A 21949-nucleotide genomic window follows, 5' to 3' on the forward strand; every position below is an offset into this window, starting at 1 on the left:
CTCTCATCATGGATGTTTCTATCTCTCCCTCTTCCTTCCTCTCTGAAATCAATAAAAATATTTTTTTTAAAAAGTTACATATTGAATAATTCCACTTATATTTTTTCAAAAAGACAAAATTATAGTGATGGAGAAAAGATTAAATGGTTGCCAGTAGTTAAAGTTGGGGGTATTAAAAAGGGACAGCATGATATGTAAGAAAGTCCATTCTGAAAATTCCAGCCATTTCAAATCCTGCAGAAGAGAGCAAGAAATTTTTGTCTATATTTTGGCCAAAGCACTGAAAGGAAGAAGGCACACTACAGAAACTATGCATTGGAAGATGCAGCGATTAACGTAAAACAATTACAAGCAAAAGGAAAAACTACTAGGGTATAGAATCAGGCCTAGTAAGTTTGCCTTTCCTCCTGTTCCTTCACAAAGTCTTCTTACATTAATAAAACCTGGAGATCGTCCTAGCCAGTTTGGCTCAGTGGATAAAGCGTCAGCCTGTGGACTGAAAGGTCCCAGATTCGATTTTGGTCAAGGGCACATACCTTGGTTGCAGGCACAACCCCAGTAGGAGGTGTGCAGGAGGCAGCTGATCGATGTGTCTCTCTTATCGATGTTTCTAACTCTCTATCCCTCTCCCTTCCTCTCTGTAAAAAATCAATTAAAAATAAAAAACCCTGGAAATTATGGTTTTATATATATACACTCTAGTGCATGAACTCATGCACAGGTGGGTTCGGCTGGCCCACCTGCCCCACCCCCAATCGGCCCCTTGGTTGAATGCCTGAACTCACAGTGGAGGGCATAATTTGCACATTAGCCTTTTATTATATAGGATATTTTGAAAATATATTTCTTTACTGATTTCATAGAGGAATGGAGAGGGAGAGAAAGAGAGAAACATCAATGATAAGAGAGAACCACTGATCGGCTGCTCTCCACTGGGGATTAAGACTGCAACCCGGGCATGTGCCCTTGGCCAGACTCAAACCCAGGACCCTGCAGTCCGCAGGCTGATGCTCTATCCATTGAGTCAAACCAGCCAGGGCTGGTTTTATATTTTGAATATAGAGTGTGTGTTTTTAAAATCCTCACTCAAGGACGTACTTACTGACTTTAGAGCAGCGGTTCTCAATCTGTGAGTCACGACCCCTTTGGCAGTCGAATGACCCTTTCACAGGGGTTGCCTAAGACCATCCTGCATATCAGATATTTACATTACGATTCATAACAATAGCAACATTACAGTTATGAAGTAGCAACAAAAATAATTTTATGGTTGAGTCACAACATGAGGGACTGTATTTAAAGGGCCAGAAGGTTGAGAACCACTGCTTTAGAGAGAGGGGAAGAGAGAGAAAAAGAAACATCAATGTGAGAGAGAAACATCAATCAGTTGCGTTCTCATAGTTGGGATGAACCACAACCTAGGTATGTGCCCTGATCAGGAATGGAACCCACAACCTTTCTGTATACAGGACGATGCTTTAACCAAGCCATTCTGGCCAAGGCTTGAATGAAGATTTTTGAATGGTAGGTCAAAGTTCTTATCTTTCCAATACATCATCTTAGTATCATGATGTATTCCTCAGACAGTTTCTATAAATCATGGAAATCTCATTAAAGAAAAGAACATACTTAAAATAAATATTAGAGCCAAAACAATAAAAGAAAGATCCTAATAATCAACTATCCTTGTCATCCAAGCAACTCAGGGAAAACCATCTGACTTCTCTAAGCCATCAACTAAAAAATAAGGGCATAGAATTACCTTTAAAAAGCCATTCGAACAAATATTTGATGAACACCTTACATATCACCCTACTTTTAGTTTGTTAATTTTAAAAGTATCATTCTCTATAAATCAAGTGTAGTCTCCCTCACAGATGAATACTGTCAAGCAGATCTCTACAAGGAATCAACAAAATGAACTTTAATAAGGAATAAATGTATCATATACTTTACTTAAGGGAAATGCAGTTTAAGGCAGAATTCAAGGTTTTCTGAATTTTAGAAAGTGTATACACTATATGTCATAACTGGTCCACCATGTCTGGGGCAGCAGTTTCATTATCAAACAATCATTCTACAACACATATGAATATTCACAGCAAAAGAGAGAAATAAATATTAACAGCCTTATGTCTGGTCACATCTGAATTCAACACCAAGAGAATTATAAAGAACTCTTGGTTTTCAGAGTTTTTTGGATTTCAGAACTGAAATAAAGGATTGTGAACCTTTATCCTTATTCAATGACCCTTATTATTGTTTAAAATTATGACCCTGGAGTAAAATTACCTGGATTTGAATTCCAGCTCTATCACTTATTAACTGTGTCCTTGAGTAAATGGCTTAACCTCTCAGAACTTCCATTTTCTCATCTGAGAATACATGTGAAATTCTTAGCACAGTGCCTGGTACATAATAAGCACTAAACAAATGTTGGCCATAATGTTGGCTATATAAACTACCCTTATATAAATTAATCTTGCACAAAAACAAGTTGCAGAAAGATATACAGCAACATTTATAAAGCTTTTTAAAACATGTAAAAGAACCTATTCTTTAGAAATATAAAAATGCAGCAAGAGAATACGAATATGGATGTGAAAGATAAAGATCAAATCCAACACAGTGGCACCTCTGGGAGGGAGGGGAATATGATCAGGGACAAAGTGATACAGAAGAGCCCTAACGGCTTGGCTCAGCGGTTGAGCGTTGACCTATGAACCAGGAGGTCATGGTTCAATTCCTGGTCAGGGCACATGCCCCGGTTGTGGGCTTGATTACCAGTGGGGGCCGTACAGGAGGCAACCAATCAATGATTCTCTCTCATCCTATATAATAAAAAGCTAATATGCAAATTGTCCCCTAGGGATTTCGACCAACCAGGTTTTTGACCACTCGCTATGATGTGCACTGACCACCAGGGGGCGGCGCGGAATGAAGGAAGGCCCCGGCCAGCAGCCAGCAGCCGGGGTAAGGAAGGCCCCAATCAGTCCTGATCACCAGCCAGGCCTAGGGAACCTACCCATGCACAATTTTGTGCATCGGCCCTGTAGTCATTGATATTTCTCTCCCTTCCTCTCTGAAAACAATAAAAATATATTTAAAAAAAGAAAAGGAAAAGAAGTGATATAGAAGATGCTTCAGCTATACTGGAGATATTTTATTTCTTAGACTAGGTTGCAGTTAAGTGAATGTTTACTATTATTCTTAACATGTTTTATCTCTGATATATTTCATATTAAAAATTTAATTCAAACACATCTAATTTATGTAGACCATATAATCTAAAAAACATAATCTACTTGCTTTTGTTACAATGTTGAAGATTTCCTTATTTTTTGAAAGTTTTTACTTGCTTTTAAAAAATACTCAAAAACCACAAGATTCCTTGAAATACAACAGCTTAAACACCTGTTATAAATAACAATAACGTTTATCTTCTTAAAGAAAATAAGGTATGAATGGAATGTAATGCCTCAGCTTTACAGAACATAGCTGAGAATCCAAATCATTTTTATAATCTTGTGCAACCAGTACATAAAGAGACATACGAAACATCAACACACTAAAACATCTACTTGACAAAGGTTCTCAAGGTCCTTGTTCAGCCTGTTCCAGACCAGAATAAATTAGAAAGCTGAAGGGGAAAGAGAGAAGGGTGGGGGGCCAGGAGATAAAAGCTGTTTTAGAAAAGGACACTGATGATAGTTTAAAATGTAACCTAACAGCAACAGAAGAAACTAAAACAGCAAAACAAAAAACAAACAAATAAATAAAACCTATATATAGCAGAAATAAGCATTCAAATAGCATAATAGCAAGATTAATAAATTCTAGAGCTATACTATACAACATTGTGCCTAGTTAACAATACTATACTGTAAAATAGAAAATTCGTTATGAGGCTAGATTTCAGGTTGTTTTCTTACAATTAAAAAAATAAACGTTTGTGCCCTTACATTATAAATTTCTATCCTATAAAAAATTTTAAATAAGCCCTAGCCAGTGTGACTTTGTGGTTAGAGCATCAGCCCACTCACCAAATGGCTCAATTCCTGGTCAAGGTCTCTTGCTTGGGTTGCGGGTTTGATCCCCACACTGGTCACTTTGGTTGCCCTGATTGGGACCTGTGCAGGAGGCAACCAATCGATGTTTCTCTTTCTTCCCTTCCACTGTCTCTAAATAAATCAATGTGGCTCAGTGGTTGAGGGTCGACCTATGTAACCAGGAGATCTCCATTTGATTCGTGGGTTGTGGCCTCAATTCCCAGTAGGGGGAGTGCAGGAGGCAGCCTATCGATGATTCTCTCTCATCACTGATGTCTCTCTCTCTCTCTCTTTCTCTCTGAAACAATCCTATATAATTAAACCCTAATATGCAAATCGACCAAACGGCAGAACAACCAGTAGCTACAACACGCACTGACCACCAGGGGGAAGACGCTCAACGTAGGAGCTGCCCCCTGGTGGTCAGTGTTCTCCCACAGGAGGAGCACTGCTCAGGCAGAAGCCCGGATCCCACCCCCGCTGCAGATGGGCGGTAAGGAGCAAGGGGTCCCGACTGTGAGAGGAATGTCTGACTGCCGGCTTAATCCCCACGGGGAGAGGGCCTAAGCTGGCAGGCCAACATCCCTCAAGGGGTCCTGGATTGCAAGAGGGTGCAAGCCGGGCTGAGGGACCCGCCCCTACCCTGTGCACAATTTTTGTGCACCGGGTCTCTAGTAAAAACATATTTAAGCACTAGCAGGTTTGGCTCAGTGGATAGAGTGTCGGCCCACAGACCGAAGGGTCCCAGGTTTGATTCTGACCAAGGCACATACTTTGGTTGCAGGCTCCTCCCTGGCCGGGACCCTGGTCAGGGCTCATGCAGGAGGCAACCAATTGGTGTTGTTTCTCTCACATCAATGTTTCCCTCTCTCTTCTACCTCCCTAAAAACCAAATGGGAAAATACCCTCAGGTGAGGATTAACAAAAACATAATAATAATTAAAAAAAATTTTAAAAGATGACAACTTTATCTGTGGAATAACCCATTTCTAAAAATTTTATAGTTTAGATACTGTCTGCTCATATTAACTGAACTACCTGATCCATCAAAAACTGAGAAAGATATGTTAAGTCTAACATTATGACTGTGTTTCTATTAATCTCTCCTTTTATATCTAAACATTTATATTTAGTAATTCAATAATTTTTTTCAATGCCTAACTGTCCATACGTTTTATATTCACACTAGAAGTCCGTTGCACGAAGATTCGCGCAACAGGCCTTCCTTCCCCTGGCTGCTGGCACCAGTTTTCCTCCAGCACCTGGGACCCAGGCCTTTAGTCCGGCCACAGCGGAGAAGCCAAGCCTCGAGGCTAGGCTTCTTGCCTCCGGCTGCAGTGAGGCTTCGAGGCTAGGATTTTCCGCTGTGGTCGCAGGGGAGAAACCAAGCTTCTTCAATCTTCACTCTTCACTCTGGCTGGAGTCTTCAGTCTTCGCTCCGCACCTGCATATGCAAATTAACCACCATCTTTGTTGGGTTGATTTGCATAATCACCCTGATTGGCTGGTGGGCATAGTGGAGTGACACCAATTTGCATGTTTCTCTTTTATTAGTGTAGATGGCTTGTACACTGCATCAAATTAAAATGTCCCTCTCGCCCTAACCGGTTTGGCTCAGCGGATAGAGCGTCAGCCTGCAGACTGAAAGGTCCCAGGTTCAATTCCAGTCGAGAGCATGTACCTTGGTTGCAAGCACATCCCCAGTAGGAGGTGTGCAGGAGGCGGCTGATCAATGTTTCTCTCTCATCAATGTTTCTGACTATCCCTCTAACTTCCTCTCTGTAAAAAAATCAATAAAATATATTTTTAAAAATGTCTCTCTTTAGGACAAGGATGAACAGAGAACACAGAAAAATTAAAAGTCTGACTTATTAAGGTATAGGGATTATAGATGACTAGAGGCCTGGTACATGAAATTCATGCACTGGGGGGGGGGGGGGCGCGAGGGAGGTCCCTCAGCCCGGCCTGCACCCTCTTGCAGTCTAGAACCCCTCGCTCCTTACCACCTGCCTGCAGCAGAGACAGGAGAGGTTCCCACCACTGCAGCTGCGCTCACCAGCTGTGAGCTGTGAGCCGTGAGCTGGCTTCTGGCTGAGTGGCGCTCCCCCTGTGGGAATGCACGACCACCAGGAGGCAGCTTCTGCAGTGAGCGTCTGCCCCTGGTGGTCAGTGCGCATCATAGCGACCGGTCATTCCGCCAGTCTTTCCGCCGTCTGGTCGCTTTGCATATTGGGGTTTTATTATATAGGACTGTATTTCTATTTTATTAGTGATTATTTGGCAGATAATGGTGACAATACAGAGGAACTTTTTGAAAAATTTCTATGCAAAACAGTTCAACAAAATGAGGTGTTGGAGCTTTAACTAAATTAGATTACCCAAAGAATAATCAAAATGATAAATGATTACAGGAAATAAAATTTTAAACAGAAGAGACAAAAACAATCACCAAGTCTTCAGCTGTGAGAAAGGCATCAGAACTCAACCCTGGTCAGTTAAAATTCTTCCTACTTCTGAGCTCACTCTACTGGGCTGTGTGAGCGACTGACAGCCAAAAGTCAAGAACATATTAAGAATATTGATCAAGAACATATAACCAAAAAAAAATTGGCTCCTGCTGCTATGTGGTCCTTCTTTCCCTAAACCTAAAGTGATTTGAGCTCTAAATCTAAAGAGAATTCTAAATTAAAAGCAAATTTTCAAGATTAAAATTACCTCCTTTTCTACCCAACACAAAAACTATACTTGAATTCTTTCTTACTAAACTGTAAGAATTAAGAAATTAGATTTCAATTAATTTTGCCAATGTTACTGTATAACATCTAGTCACAGATTTATAAGTATGGCTGAGAATGCTGAAGGGACCTAAGTTAACACTAAGCAAAATGCTCCAAAAAAAGGTTCCATGCTTTCTTTCTCACATTCTCCATACAGACTATTATTTTTATATTATGCTCCATATAGAAGCCCTATTTCAGATATTTATTCCATACATACACACACACACACTTTAACGGCTGATAGCTCAATTTTGAAAATGAAATGTACTTTAATAAACACTGCCTTTATAATTATTCAAAGTATGTATATACATTTTGGAGAAATATATATACATACATATGTGTGTGTGTGTGTGTGTATTCCTTTAATGCATTTACAACTCGCAAAATCTATGACCAAATTAATAAGAACACTTAATAGTTAGGAAAGCTATTAAGCTTACACCAATTAATCAATAGTGTTATGCTTTAATCAGACTTTTACTTTCTAATATTATCTTTTAGGTACCAACTGTCATTAATTAACTTAGCAAGTTTTTTTCACTGTCTTTGTGTTTTTCTTTCTGGGCGTGGGAGAGTAGTAGTACATACAGATCTATTTTCCCTGTATGAAGAAATGTATTTATAGAAGGGAAATGTTCTACAGAATGAAGAAATGGGGAGACTGGAGTTAGTACATCACTAATGAATGAGAGATTAAATCTGGAGATAAGTATTTTGGTCGCTGAGAGGCAAACTCCATGTGGGACAGGGATAGTTCTTTCATCAGGTTTTAACTACGGCCTGAAGGATGAAACACTCAAGACCACCCAACTTTATACGCTTTGGTCTCAGGCTCACAACGTAACTTTCTGAGTATTAACAGCCTTCTCAAGCACGTACTTGCCTCCCAAGTACCTCCCTACAAGGAACAGGGTGCCCTGGAAAGCTGATACAGGTAATTCAGTAGAAATGCCTAGCCCCTTGTGAATCACAACACTGTCATTCTAACTTACACATCAGTGAGTTTGCTTAGGCTGAATCATCCCTAAGTGAAATACTGAAATTTCTGGATCTTCAAGGCTAAGGAGTAGGCTGTGAAATGTTCCACCACATTGAGATACCACCACACTGTCTAGGCAACCAGCTGGCATCCCTCTAAAACATCGGTTCTCAACCTGTGGGTCGCGACCCCTTTGGGGGTCAAACAACCCTTTCACAGGGGTCACCTAAGACCATCGGAAAACATACATAATTACATATTGTTTTTGTGATTAATCACTATGCTTTAATTATGTTCAATTTGTAACAATGAAATTGGGGGTCAGCACAACATGAGGAACTGTATTATAGGGTCACGGCATTAGGAAGGTTGAGAACCACTGCTCTAAAAGGTCTTAAGCTCTATTCTCCCTAAAATACCACAGTAATTAATATGCTTAATTATCCATTCACCAAACCTGAGATTTTATTTATTTATTTTTAATATGTTTTATTGATTTTTTTACAGAGAGGAAGGGAGAGGGATAGAGAGCTAGAAACATTAATGAGAGAGAAACATCAATCAGCTGCCTCCTGCAAACCCCCTACTGGGGATGTGCCAGCAACCAAGGTACATGCCCTTGACTGGAATCGAACCTGGGATCCTTCAGTCTGCAGGCCGATGCTATCCACTGAGCCAAACCAGTCAGGGCCAAACCTGAGATTTTAAAAGTAGGTGTATGTAAATGCAAATACACCTAGTGAACAATTCAATTGCATTAAGCTGCATGAAAAGCAGTAAAGGCCAAGCAGTCTATATCATAAAAGGCTGTGGTCTTGATGCCTTAAAGCGTTACAACCAAACGAGCAGCAGCTCTCACGGTTGGTGGGGCGCGAGCTACTAGCAGCAGAGAGCTATGAGCAGCTGAGGGCATCACATTTATCTGCCTATTTTTCTACAGGATGGCATTAAAAAGTTTATTAATAAGTGATTTAATACTAAGATAAATTTTCCCTTGCATATTCTTCATGAATCCAAGTTCTGTTAATTCAGGATACCAAGAAAGGGCTAGGGAAGGCAGGGGGAGGTTATAGGAAATTAAAGAACCTTTTTTAACCCACGTTTCTGACATTAGTTAGGAAGGGGGAAAGTCCCTTGACAACAGTGTCAAAAACTATAAAATATCTAGGAATAAATTTAGCATTAAAGGTATAGGAACTAGGTGAAGAAAACTATTAAATCAATGAAACCTTTACTGAGGGACCTAAAGCTAAAACCAGACATGAACAAATGGGAATTCATCAAAATAAAGAAAAATTATCATCATTAAAAAATGTCACACCTCCCAAAATTAATATGAATATACTGTAATCCAAACAGTGGACCTTTTGAGGTTTTCTGAACTCAACAAAATTATTTTCAGTCAACATAGATATAAGGATAAATGTTTAAGAATAGTCATCCACAGCCTCTGCCTTGGTTGCATAAAATGTCTATGTACTCAAGCAATAAAATTGTTTTAACTAGGAAAAAAAATAATTGAGAAATTTTAAAAGTACAGTGATGGGAGCTTTTCTTAATAGAGTGTAACTTTCTATAAATTTGATACATTCAAAATAGTAAAATAATACCACAGGTAGAGAAAAACAGAACATCCAGAAATAAAATAAATATATATGGGAACTTGATATATGATATCGTGGTATTTAGTTCATTGAGGAAAGAATGGTTTACTTAGCCCGGCCGGTGTGGCTCAGTGGTTGAGCGTTATCCCCTGACACCAAGAGGCTGCCAGTTGGCTTCCCGGGCAGGGCAAATACGCAGGGTTGCCAGTTCCATCCCCAGTACGAGGAGTGCAGGAGGCAGCCGATCAATGGTTCTCTCTCATCAATGTTTCTCTCTCTCTCTTTCTCTCTCTCCCCCTCCCTTCCTCTTTCTCTAAAGTCAACAAAACATTTTTAAAAAAAAATTAACGGGTTTTTTTAAAGAATGGTTTATTTAGGCCTGACACAGTTGGCTCTCTATACAAAGAAAAACCCTAAGACCCCCCACACACTCTTCATACCGTATAAAGTTAATTCCAGATGAATAAATACATGTGTCATAGAACAAAGAATTTATATACGATAAGGTGTTCCTACAAGATAAGGAGAAAAACTTAAAAATGAACCAAGAACATAAATAGACAATTCTCAATAAAGGAAATCCGAATTTTAAAAAAAAATCAAAAAAAGCTAGCTCTTGTCCTAGCTGGTTTGGCTTGGTGGATAAAGCATCGGCCTGTGGACCGAAGGGTCCCAGGTTCGATTCCAATCAAAGGCACATACCTCGGCTATAGGCTCAGTCCCCAGCCCTGGTCAGGGTGCACGTGGGAGGCAACCAATCAATATGTCTCTCTCACATCGATGTTTCTCTCTCGCTGTCTCTCCCCCTCCCTTCTTTCTCTCTAAAAATCACTGGGAAAATATCCTCAGGTGGGGATTAACAACAACCAAAAAAGCTAGCTCTTGCCCTGGCTGGTGTGCTCATTGGTTAGAGCATTGGCCTTAGCACAGAAGGGTCGGGTTGAAGGTCGAGGATTGGATTCCTGGTCAAGGGCACATACCTGGGTAGCAGGCTGGATCCCCAGCCCTGCTGGCCTTGTGTGTGCAGGAGGCAACCAATCAATGTGCATCTCCTTCAACTCAATGTTTCTCTCCCGCAGCCCCTCCCCACTCTAAAAATATCAATGGGAAAATAGTCTCAACTGAGGATTAAGGGGGGGAAAAAAAGCTAGCTCCAGTAACAGTCAGGGAAATTAAATTTAAAATAAAACTGAGAAACCATTTATCACATAGCAGTCCAGTAAAAATTAAATAATTACATCTAACGATGTGACAATATGGAAAACCCACTGCCTGTAGGGGTGGAAATTATGACATCCTATTTAGAAAGTAATCTGACAATAACATGTAAAATATAATTCCTTTAGCCCAGAAATCCCATCTTGGAGATCCTATTTGCAGAAATAAAAGCATCAGCAAATAAGGTAATACAGTATGTACAAGGATATTCACTGTAACACTGTGGTAGCAAAATCTAAAAAAGAACCTGAATGTCCACATAAAAATAGCTGAATAAATTATATATAGTACATCTATACTGTGAGATATAACAGCAGTGTTTAAAAGAACAAAATAGAATTATATTTACTGACCATGATGTGTTAAGAAAAGCCTAGTACAGAGTAATATAAAAACAAAGAAGCACTACATATGTACACTTATGTAAGTATCTACAGTAACTGACCAAAGCATGGAGAGAAATAATGAGGTATACCTATAAACTGGTAAAATGGCTAGGAAGTAATAATAAAGGGGTTGAGGGAAATGAATAGCTTTCTTTTTTAAAAAATATTTTTACTGATTTCAGAGAGGAAGGTAGTGGGAGAGAGAGATAGAAACATCAATGATGAGAGAGAATCATTGATTGGCTGCTTCCTGCATGCTCCCCACTGGAGACTCAGCCTGCAATCTGGGCATGTGCCCTTGACCAGAATCGAACCCAGGACCCTTTAGACCGCAGGCCAACACTCTACCCACTGAGCCAAACCAGCTAGGATGGAAATTAATAGCTTTCTTAAAAGTATGTCTTTAGCCCAGCCAACTTGGCTCAGTGGTTGAGCATCAACCTATGAACCGGGAGGTCACGGTTCGATTCCCAGTCAGGGCAAATGCCCAGCTTGTGGGGTCAATTCCCAGTGTGGCCAAAAACATATTAAAAAAAGTTTGCCCTGGCTGGTTTGGTTCAGTGGATAGAGCATCGGCCTGCGGACTGAAGGGCTCCAGGTTCGATTCCGGTCAAGGGCACGTGCCTTGGTTGCGGGCACATACCCAGTGGGGAGCGTGCAGGAGGCAGCTGATCGACGTTTCTCTCTCATCGATGTTTCTAGCTCTCTGTCCCTCTCCCTTCCTCTCTGTAAAAAATCAATAAAATATATTTAAAAAAAAAAAAAAAGCTAGATCTTGCAGGAGGCAGCCAATCAAGGATTCTCTCATCACTGATTTTGTTTTCTCTCTCTCCCCCTTCTTCTCTGAAATCAATAAAAATATTTTTAAAGTGTGTCTTTAAAATTTTTTTTCACTAATTACAATGGATACCTATTATTTTGTAAGTTAAGATGATAGATGAAAAACCAAAAAACCCTCAGCACTATAAAAGTAGATTATTCAAACACTAAGGGAGCGTCAGTAACAAATCAATGAACTATCAACATATTTCCATTTCAGGGTGGGGGGAAAGTCTGAAGTTCTCAATTCACTATTAGTTTCCTTAGCATAATAAATTACATAATAGACATTCAAAAGAAAAAAAGGTGGCAGGAAGAGAAGATTTCTTTGCTGTCTGCTGGAAGCTTTAGCATAAGAAAAAGTCTGAGTCTGAGTAAATCAAAAAAAGTAAAGGATAATATTTCAGAATTAAATAATTTTTCAAAGACGTGAAGATAAAGTTTTGTATGTATTTTCTACACCTGAAAATCAACTGCAATGACATCAACTCTATCAGTCACAAGTAAATGACCTGCAGTAGATTCGCATAATTAACTCAGCACCCTGACAGCTTTTGGCTCTAGCACCGACCAATTACCATATGGCGGAGCACCTGAACAATTTTTTTCATATTATTTTCATTCATATAATCTATTCCACAGAGTAGCTACTGAGTATCAGGCACTGTGCTATGTACTAGGGATACTACAAATTAGATGGTTCTTATCTTCTGAAGATATAGGGAAAGTAGACAATAAGTACTAAAAAAGGCCTGTACCTCTTTGCCTAGGGGTATAGAGAGAAGGAAGAACAGGTTCACTGGTGGAGGGAGAGATTCCAGGTATAGGAAGAACAGGTATAAGGAGAATGAAAGAACATGGAGTATTCAAGGAACAGTAAAAACTTCGGTATATGTAAATAAAAATAATACCACTAGATGCTAATAAAATCAGGTTGTAAGCTACTTCCTCATTCTACTTTCTAAAATAATCATCATTTATTAAGCTTTCATCATGGAAAGTTTCTAAAAAAAATACAGAGGCCAAGCATTAACTGGAAGAGATAGACATTTATAAAACACCACATACATTGGGTACTATCAGAAAAAAAGGTTCTTTCCTCTTACAATACTTTCCTTCAATGATCATACAAAAAAGCCTAATATCAGCAAAGATTCAATTACTCTACACAATGTGCCTAATTATTTTCAGTTAGTTTCAGCATTTATCCAAACCAGTATTTTGACCATATTTTTAAAGTATCATGTTTTCAAATTTTTCATAAAGTGAGAAAGGAACCAAATCTTTTGTGCAGACTTCTAAAAAGAAATAAAAAATTATCTTCCCTTCCTTTTCTTCAGCTTAAAACTGAACAATTTCCCAATAGTGAGGTTTAGTAAATAGTTTCACTAAATTGAGCTGTAAAGACACTAATGGAACTTCTTTTACTTCGAGGTGTACAACTGTGTGGTCATTTACAAGTTAGATCTTATAACCAAATACTGTACATCTATTCTATGGCAGTCTTTATTTTAACCCAAAGGCTTGTGAAAAGGGATGTGCAAAAATTTTACAGTTCCAAAGATTTAAGTTCATGTCTTTCTCATATTTACTCTTCCCAAGAATCCATAACATTAACCTCAAAGCCAGATAAGCTGAAAAGCCAAGGATGGTTGGTACAATGAAAATATAGTCAGCTACAACAAGCAAGCTGGAGTGAGCAAAGCAACTTTATATCAGGTTACACAGTGACTGTCACTCTGTAACAACAGAGAAAGGGGGGTAAAAACTACTTGCCTTTAAGATGTCTTTAAATATTCATAAAGTACAAAAGTCACAAATATCTTCTCCACCTTTTAAAAAACGAATTTCTTTCCTTCTAAGTCTATTTTTCACTGACATAACTTATTAATAATCCTCTCATTCCAGTGGTTTAAGTGGGCAAAAAAAAACACCAAAAAAAAACACACAAACACACACACAAAACTTCTAAGTACCTTGTGATAAAAAAGCATTTCTCGTTTCAATCACATTATCCTAAACCTTGCACTTTTACACAAATGTTAGTTGATGCTGACTCAAGTTTGGCAAGTATGTTTATTTATTTATTTACTTACTTACTTCAGGGCCCTTCAAACATGGATATGACTGTTCTAGTAACCAGAATTCATACCAAATTTAGTGTGTTGTGCTACTCCTTCAGTGAAGAAAAAATCTTACACTACAAATATTTTAAAGACAGAAATGACTGCCTTTACAAAAAAATAATATTTTCTATGCAAAAAGGCAAATGAAAATATTCTGCTGTTTGACAAAGATGATTTTCAAATCCTATAAGCCAAGAAATATAAGAGCTTAGATAAATCCACATATTCTCCTAATTTTAAAATTGCTTACTACTTTAAATATTAACCTGAATGAAAGAAACTGAATAAACTTAACAAAGGGATGAAAGAAAGCAAATAAAGATTGAATCACAAACACCAAAAACAGCTAAACAAGTTGTTGGAGTTTGAAGAAAAGTTATTGTTGTAGATTTTCTGACACTAAACCCAATAATAATTAAAAATTTTTGATATCAATTAAGTCCCTCTGTATACACAAAACTTTTAAATCCTCATCAAATAGGAATTAAGCCTTTCAAAAATCTGTTTTGGTAAGTAGTTTCCCAATTCAATTTTTTAATTAAAAATAATCTTTTGAGCCCTAGCCAATTTTCTCAGTGGATAGAGCACAAGTACTGAAGGATCCGATCAGTTCTTAAAATTAGGAGAACATGTAGATTTATCTATGCTCTTATATTCAATCCTAGGCAAAGGTATATCCTTGGTTTCAGGCTCAATCCCCCCCCTGATTAGCAGGAGAGGGGGCATGTGGGAGGCAACCAATTGTTTCTCTCTGAGTCTTCCCCCTCCCTTCAGATCTCTCTAAAAAAATCAATGGGAAAATATCCTCAGGTAAGAATTAACAAAAAAAACAAACCTTTTGAAAAACACTTGTTCAACTTTTTCAATTGGTATAAAAAGTTTTCATAAATCACAAAAACCCGGGTTTTTGTTTCAGTACACTATTGATTTCATTCAAGACTACTTTAAAAAATAAACAGAAGGTCACCAAAGGTTTTGCTGGCTATTTTTATACTTTATAGTTTCACTCTCAAATCTAGAGCTTGCTGTCAATGAAACAGACCAAAGAACTGCTCCTAAAAGAAAATGAATTAAGGTTTCCTGAACAATAATTTAAAGTATAAACCCGACACGGTTAGACAAAGCAGACATTCAAGTCTGTCTGTTCTGATCAATCAACAGTGCACTAAACACCATTTTGCTTATAATTTGTAAGACAAAAAGATACTTTCTCCAATTGAGTGCAAAACATTTAAATAACAGTACAGTGTGCCACAAAATGAACTGAGTTAAATAACACCTATCTAATAGCTCTTCCAATACCTTGTTTTAAACCTATAACTCAGAGATGAAACATTTCAGTAGCAACTACAAGGACATATTCAGTAAATGAGTGAGTATTCCACAATGTTTGGTATTTGACAGTTGCTTTAAATCAGAGGTGGGGAACCTTTTTTCTGCCAAGGGCCATTTGGATATTTATAACATCTTTCGCTTTAATTTAATTAATTTAATATAAATTTATATTGCTATGAAAAAAGCTCCTCGTTTTATTGCATTTCAAGCCCTGCCTGCGGTTGCCTTGGCAAGGACAGACCAAATGAAGGGCCAGAAGTTCCCCACCCCTGCTTCAAACCAAAAATAAATAAATAAATAACTCCATAGCTTCAGAGTAAATACACAAATAGTAACTAAGATTTTTTTTTAAAGTCTCCTTAAAACAATAAGAACACTGACTATTTACAATGAAAACATTCAGTCTTCTACTGAGACATCATATGACCAGTACAGGAATGTACTACCTGATAACCTGACGATAAGAAAAATGCATTTGTACATGAATTGGAAGAATTAAAAGATTTGCCCCAGTTCAAGTTATACATTTTAGTTTCAGCAGTCACTGGACTGTAATTTCAAATAAATTATTTCTCTTTTGAAAATGTAAAAACTCAGGCTAAGATGACATAGAGGTGATTCAATTACACATACTAACTTGAAATGTGGGAAACCATCAGAGAATTACTGTGAAATGCTTTTTATTCAAGCATGCTATACTGCAAACCTACTTCAGCGTAGAATAAAAGTGGTGATGCCCGGCCGGTGAGGCTCAACAGCTGAGCGTCCACCCAGGAACCAGGAGGTCGCGGGTTTGATTCCTGGTCGGGGCAGGAGCCCTGACCCCCAGTGGGGATGCGTGCAGGATTCAGCCACCGATGTTTCTACCACCCCGTCCCTCTCCCTTCCTCTCTCTCTCTCTCTCTCTCTCTCAAAATAAATAAAAACATTTTTTAAAGTGGTGAGATTACGGGCACCTGGAGAATCTATATTTTTAAACTGAAGGTTAACGTGTATATATATAATAGTCTGGCAAATATTACCGGGAGCCAAGGACGTGAATATTTAAAATCCAACTATTCCCAGGAAAACCCAAGTATATTTTAGAACCGGTCAGCAAAGATCATTACAGGGCAAAGCACCTGAAAGTGAAGATCACTAAGAAATCTTCATTCACTCCTCCCTCAGTTCTCTGAACTAATCCCTACAGCAGCCAAAAAAAAAAAAAGTTACATTCCTTTCTACCTTTATCAGATTAAGATTCTTCTTCACAGGCATATCTTCACGCCCAAGGACATATAACACCAAGGAAAATACATTAAGTGTCCATAGGCACCAAAAAGCTAAACGTTCGGCACAAGAAGGGATTCCACACATGAGAAAACACCTGACAGCCTCCTCCCTACCTATCCCCCCCCCCCACACACACACACACAAAAAAAAAAAAGCTATTTAATCAGCTTTATAAACATTTACTGCACAAGTACACTCCGAGCGAGCGCTTCGACGGATCTCCTACCTACACCAAAGCCGAACAGGGAAACAGAATCAACCGCCCCGACGCTTTCAGGCGGTCGGGAAGATCGGGAGAATTATTAGAAACGGACGTCCGCAGGATCGGGAGAGAGAGAGGGGTAAGCAGTACACTGGAAGGTGAGTTTACACACGCACGCACGCACGCACAACGGAAAATTAGGAAAGAAGTTGGTCGCAAGATTAGGAGGAGGCGAGGCCGACGTCCGCTTCTGAGAAGACTCCTGGCACTGCAGGTGCAGACAGCAATTAACTTGGCATGTGGAGATGCCGAAGAGTTCTACGGAAGACCTGACTCGGGTGCAAGATACAAAAATGTGGATACGTGGCTCCCCGAATGAACCCTCAAAGAAGGGTCGCAGCCCGAACCAGTCAATGGGTCCAAGGAGGCGGGCACCGGCCGGGCAACTCCACCGCGCGGAACGCAGTCGTGCGCACAGCCTCCCGGTCCGGGGCCTCGGGGTCCGCAAGCAAGAAGTCGGAGCAGCCCCTGGGGCTCCGGGCCCCCTCCTGGCCCAGCCTCTCTGTCCTCGCTTCTCACCCCCTACAGCCTGGGACCGGAGCCCTGGGAAGCTTCCGGCCGAGCGCTCCCGGCAGGCGTGAGGCAAAAGCAGCAAAATGCTCTTAGCGCTGTGAGTGACACTCACCGGCCCGAAACCTCGAATGAAACCAGCAGCTCCGGGGGCGGCGGCAGCAGTGGCAGCAGGAACCGAACATCCAAAATGGCGGCTCCCTCGGCCACACCACCGCTACGGCGGGCGGAGGGATCCTTAGGAGGAAGAGAGTGTTTCACTAAGTTCGCACCCTACCGCAAAACCCTCGGTCCCTATCTTCCTCTCCCTGTCGACTCCGCGTCCTCTGACGGCAACTTCTCGGGTCCCCCCTCTCCTCTTCTCCAAGAAAACTCGGACCCTGCCGAGGACTATTTGCCAAGGAGGAGGTGACTGCTCCTGGCAGAGCGACGCAGAGCGTAGCAAGGGTCGGGGCTGTCACTGATGACGCGAGACGCTGCTGCCGAGTCACGGCTGCGAAGAGTCTGAGCGAGAAAGATCCGGCTGACCCTGGAGCCGACGGACATTGGTTCCGCTTGGGTGGGGCGGGGCGGGGCCACCAGGAAGCGACCCGGCCACCTGAAGGGGGCGGGGCTAGCAAGGTAGCCTGGGAAGTGGGAGAAGCGGAGCAGGTGGCGCCCCGGAGCGCTGAGCCGGGCTGAGCCGGTCCTAATGCACGAGATCCCCAAACTCTTTCCTCTCACCTTTGAAACCTTTCTCTTGAGGTTCAAGTCAGGAACGTGCTCCAAGGGGTCTTGGATTCTGTGGTTTTATGGTATCCTTGCAACATTTTATTTTTAAAAATCAGAGGGTGACAGAGGAATGGCTTCCAAGCCCAGTTATCATCGCAACCTGCATGGGACGAGTTGTTTAAACTCTTAGGGCCTCAATTTCCTCGTATATAAAAAGAGCTAAAATCCTTGCAGAATGGGCTTTCGGACTGACTTCATGAACTAATGACCTGAGCCAAAGGCAATCTAACTAACCAGACGGTTTACTGGCTTGATAAATAATTACTAACACCTGATAACAAATATTTTCCGTGTGAACGGCAAGACAACCATGATGTCTTGGCCCATTTAAAGGAAAGGTGACCTACCTAAACGAAAATCCTTCAGGTGTATTGGCAATGAAGTACCCGCCAAAGCAAATAAAGTACAGTACCTGGTTAGATGCCAGCGAGAACGACATAAGCGCCAATCTGGGGTTTAGGACCTGTCATAGCCAGGAGTGTGCGCCTCTTTCCTTAGCCGCGCTCATTCAGGAATGGCAAAAGGTTTTACAGAAATTGAACTGAGTACAATTTTGTTCTTGCACTTGCTGGGGCATGCCAAGTGGCTGGGGGCGGGGGGGGGGGAGGCCAAGGACATAATAATAGTAATTATTTTTTATTATTAAATATTGATATCACACACTGCTTATAAAAGCGTTTTCATATGTATAATATAACTTGACCTCCCAACAATCTGAGTCAGACTAGATGAGCATATATAACTTAGTTTTACAAACAAGACTGAGGCTCAGAGAAACTGACACGCTGACTCTCCCTCTCCCTCCCCCGTCCCCCGTGGGGTTCTGTATACCGTGCCACCTTGCAAGTTAGAAAAGGGTACCTGCTCCCGCTGCTGGGGTTGGGTGTCATCCTGTGGACCAAAAGGTTGCTGGTTCGATTTCTAGTCAGGGCACATACCCAGGTAGGGGGCGTGCAGGAGGCTGCCGATCCATGTTTCTCTCTATCTCTCCCTCTCCTCTCCTCTCTAAAAATCAATTTTTAAAAAAATCTTTTCTTTTTAAAGCTACACACCCACCCACACCCACAGGCAGGGTAGAATCCACCAAGGGCAATGGTTTGGGGAGCAGAATGCTTATGGAATTCAGTCGCCTCATACCCACTCCATGCACTAATATACAGTGCAACTCTGGATCACAAAGCTAGTAAATATGTACAGTTGTACAGCTGACCGTCGGTACCCTTCGGTTCCTCACAGGAGGATTCAACCAACCACGGCTGGAAAATAGGTGGGAATAAAAATGTTACGTTGTTGCTGATGTGTACTCTGTAGTCAGGACTACAATGGTTGACTCTGTAACTAAATATGTACAACTTTTTGTCATTATTCCCTAAACAATCCATCATGACAGCTGGTTATATAGCATTTACATGGTATTAGGTATTATAAGTAATCTAGAGATGATTTAAACCATAAGGAAGGATATGCATAGATTATAGGCAATTACTATGCTATTTTATATAAGGGATTTTAGCATCCTTGGATTTTGGTATCCATGGGGGCCCTGGGACCAATCCCCCACAGATACTGAGGGCTGACTGGTATTAGTGTAAAATTAGAAGACAATAATTATGTCTTGACGTGGTTTCCTCTGAGGTATAGCTATGCATGAACACATGCTAAAATACTACAGTTTGAGACTCCCATAAAAGTAAGGAGTTTGCAGGTTGCAAAGCAGTTAAAGTATTCCATTTGCAAGGTCACAAAAATTTGCTTAGAAGTCAAATTTAAATGTTTACCATTGGGAACCACCAAAGAACAGTTAAACCATCTTATTAAGAAAGAGGAAGGAGCTTTTTTCTACCATTCCAAATGGAAGATAATTAAAGAGAAAGGGCAGACATTATAAAATGTAAACCTCTTCATGTATCTTCATGTATTTTTTAACATATTTATCTTTATAATTACCAAATTCCTCCTTTAATGCAGCTGAAACTGAAAGCAATTGACCAAATATATAGCATAGTCATCATTATCCTAGGATCTTTAGTTTCTGAGGTTAGCAGTTGAAATTTTGGAAGATTTACTCCCCACCCACTCAAACATAATTCCTAATTTCAGGTAAATTTCAAATAAATTACAGCACATCAATGAAATGGAATACTATGCAGCCAATAAAAATGAAGCTATAGCCCTAACTGGTTTGGCTCAGTGGATAGAGCATCGGCCGGCAGACTGAAGTGTCCCAGGTTCGATTCCAGTCAAGGGCATGTACCTTGGTTGCGGGCACATCCCCAGTGGGGAGTGTGCAGGAGGCAGCTGATCGATGTTTCTCTCTCATCGATGTTTCTAACTCTCTATCCCTCTCCCCTCCTCTCTGTAAAAAATCAATAAAATATATTTTTTTAAAAAATGAAGCTATAGCTCTAACTTTATCATGAACTGACAGATACAGATTTTTTAAAACATATTACAAAATGGAATAAATGAGCTTGTAAAAAAGTGCCTACTACTGTATATACATAGGAAGAATAAAACTAAAATATAAAAATGGTCATCTTTGGAGAATAGGATTTAGAGGATTTTTACTTTATTATGTTTTGTTGTTGCAAAGAGCATACTGTGTTTTTATTTTTTAAAATAAGACTTTTTACATTTTGGGGGGAAAGTCCTTGTAAGATAATGCAGTTTTACAGGTCTAAATGCTTAAGGAGATTTTTGTTTTTTAAACAGCAACAGCCTAAAAAAAAAACAAAAAAAATTTTTAAACAAACAAACAAAAATAAATAAGAAACAACAGCCTGAAAGAATGAAACAAATTTCCAGGAAGAGATCATGGTTAGGAGAAAAAAAATCAGTATTTTTTATGGTTTTGTTTATTATTGATAACCTGCGCATTACCATTTAACAAATAATAACAAGCAACAAAAACAAAACTTTAGTTTTTGGCCAAGAGTCAGACCACTTGAATGCCAATCCTGGCTGAGCGTAACTCACTTTGTGCCCTGAGTAAGGTGCCTACCATCTCTGGGCTTATTTCCGCAGCTGGCCAATATTTATTTATGACTAGTCCTATAGCATAGTGATTAAAAGTGTTGGTTTCTGGTGTAGATTTTTAGGGTTTAAAACTCTGCTCTTCTTCTCTTTATTGTGTGACTTACAGCAAGTTACTTAACATATCTGAGCCCTTCTGAACCTCTGTGTACCCACCTGTAAATGGAGTTAATAGTAGCATTGGCATCTTAAGGCTGTTGTGATCATTAAATGAGCTGATACACTTGAATTACTTAGAAGGGCTCAATAAATACTCGCTCTCTTTAGGATAAATATTATCATCCCCAGTTTAGACATGAGAAAACAGAAGCTCAGAGAAATGAAATGACTTGTCACACCTACATGCAGCAGAGACCAGACTCCAGTCTAGACCTTTCAACTTTGAATATACCTTTTGGCCTATCTAGTAATCATTCAGCAAACATGCTACCTTGACTCTTTCCACTACACCACATGCTCTGTGGGTACAGAGTCTATAATGGACATTTCAAAAGAGACTGTCCCTACTCTCCAGATAATGATGATCTCATTGAAGAAAACTAGATTTTTTTAAAATCCTCAAATACAAAACAAAGTCAATGATATTATTACTCAGTAGATAAATCCTAGTTCCAAAAAAAAAAAAAAAAAGCAGAAAGGTGAGAGATCAATGACTAGGAGCCAGAGCAGTGGAAAAGGACTTTTGAGAGACATGACATGCAGTTGGAATAGGCGGTACTGGAGGGGGGAGGGGGGACCCTTAAATGGCTGAGTATCATCACGGAAGCCATTTGACCTTTACAGCTGATGAGGAAAGCCCTCC

General features: G+C 39.9%; 1 protein-coding gene across 5 annotated transcripts in view; it reads right to left on the reverse strand.

Annotated features, from left to right (window-relative positions):
• The window catches only part of AP1G1 (adaptor related protein complex 1 subunit gamma 1), an 83752-nt gene extending 65118 nt beyond the window's left edge, over positions 1–18634 (reverse strand). For 4 of the 5 annotated variants that reach the window (XM_036346641.1, XM_036346644.1, XM_036346640.1 and 1 more), the window contains exon 1: positions 18527–18631. In XM_036346641.1, coding sequence (XP_036202534.1) covers positions 18527–18553 — 27 coding nt within the window. In that variant the 5' untranslated portion in view covers positions 18554–18631. Of the gene's footprint in view, positions 1–17458; positions 17581–18526 lie in introns of all 5 variants that reach the window. The other variant, XM_036346642.1, reaches the window with a different exon arrangement.
• Between the last annotated feature and the right edge of the window lie 3315 nt (positions 18635–21949).

This window comes from Myotis myotis, unplaced genomic scaffold (genome assembly GCF_014108235.1).
Source record: "Myotis myotis isolate mMyoMyo1 unplaced genomic scaffold, mMyoMyo1.p scaffold_m19_p_19, whole genome shotgun sequence".
Taxonomy (NCBI): Eukaryota; Metazoa; Chordata; class Mammalia; order Chiroptera; family Vespertilionidae; genus Myotis; species Myotis myotis.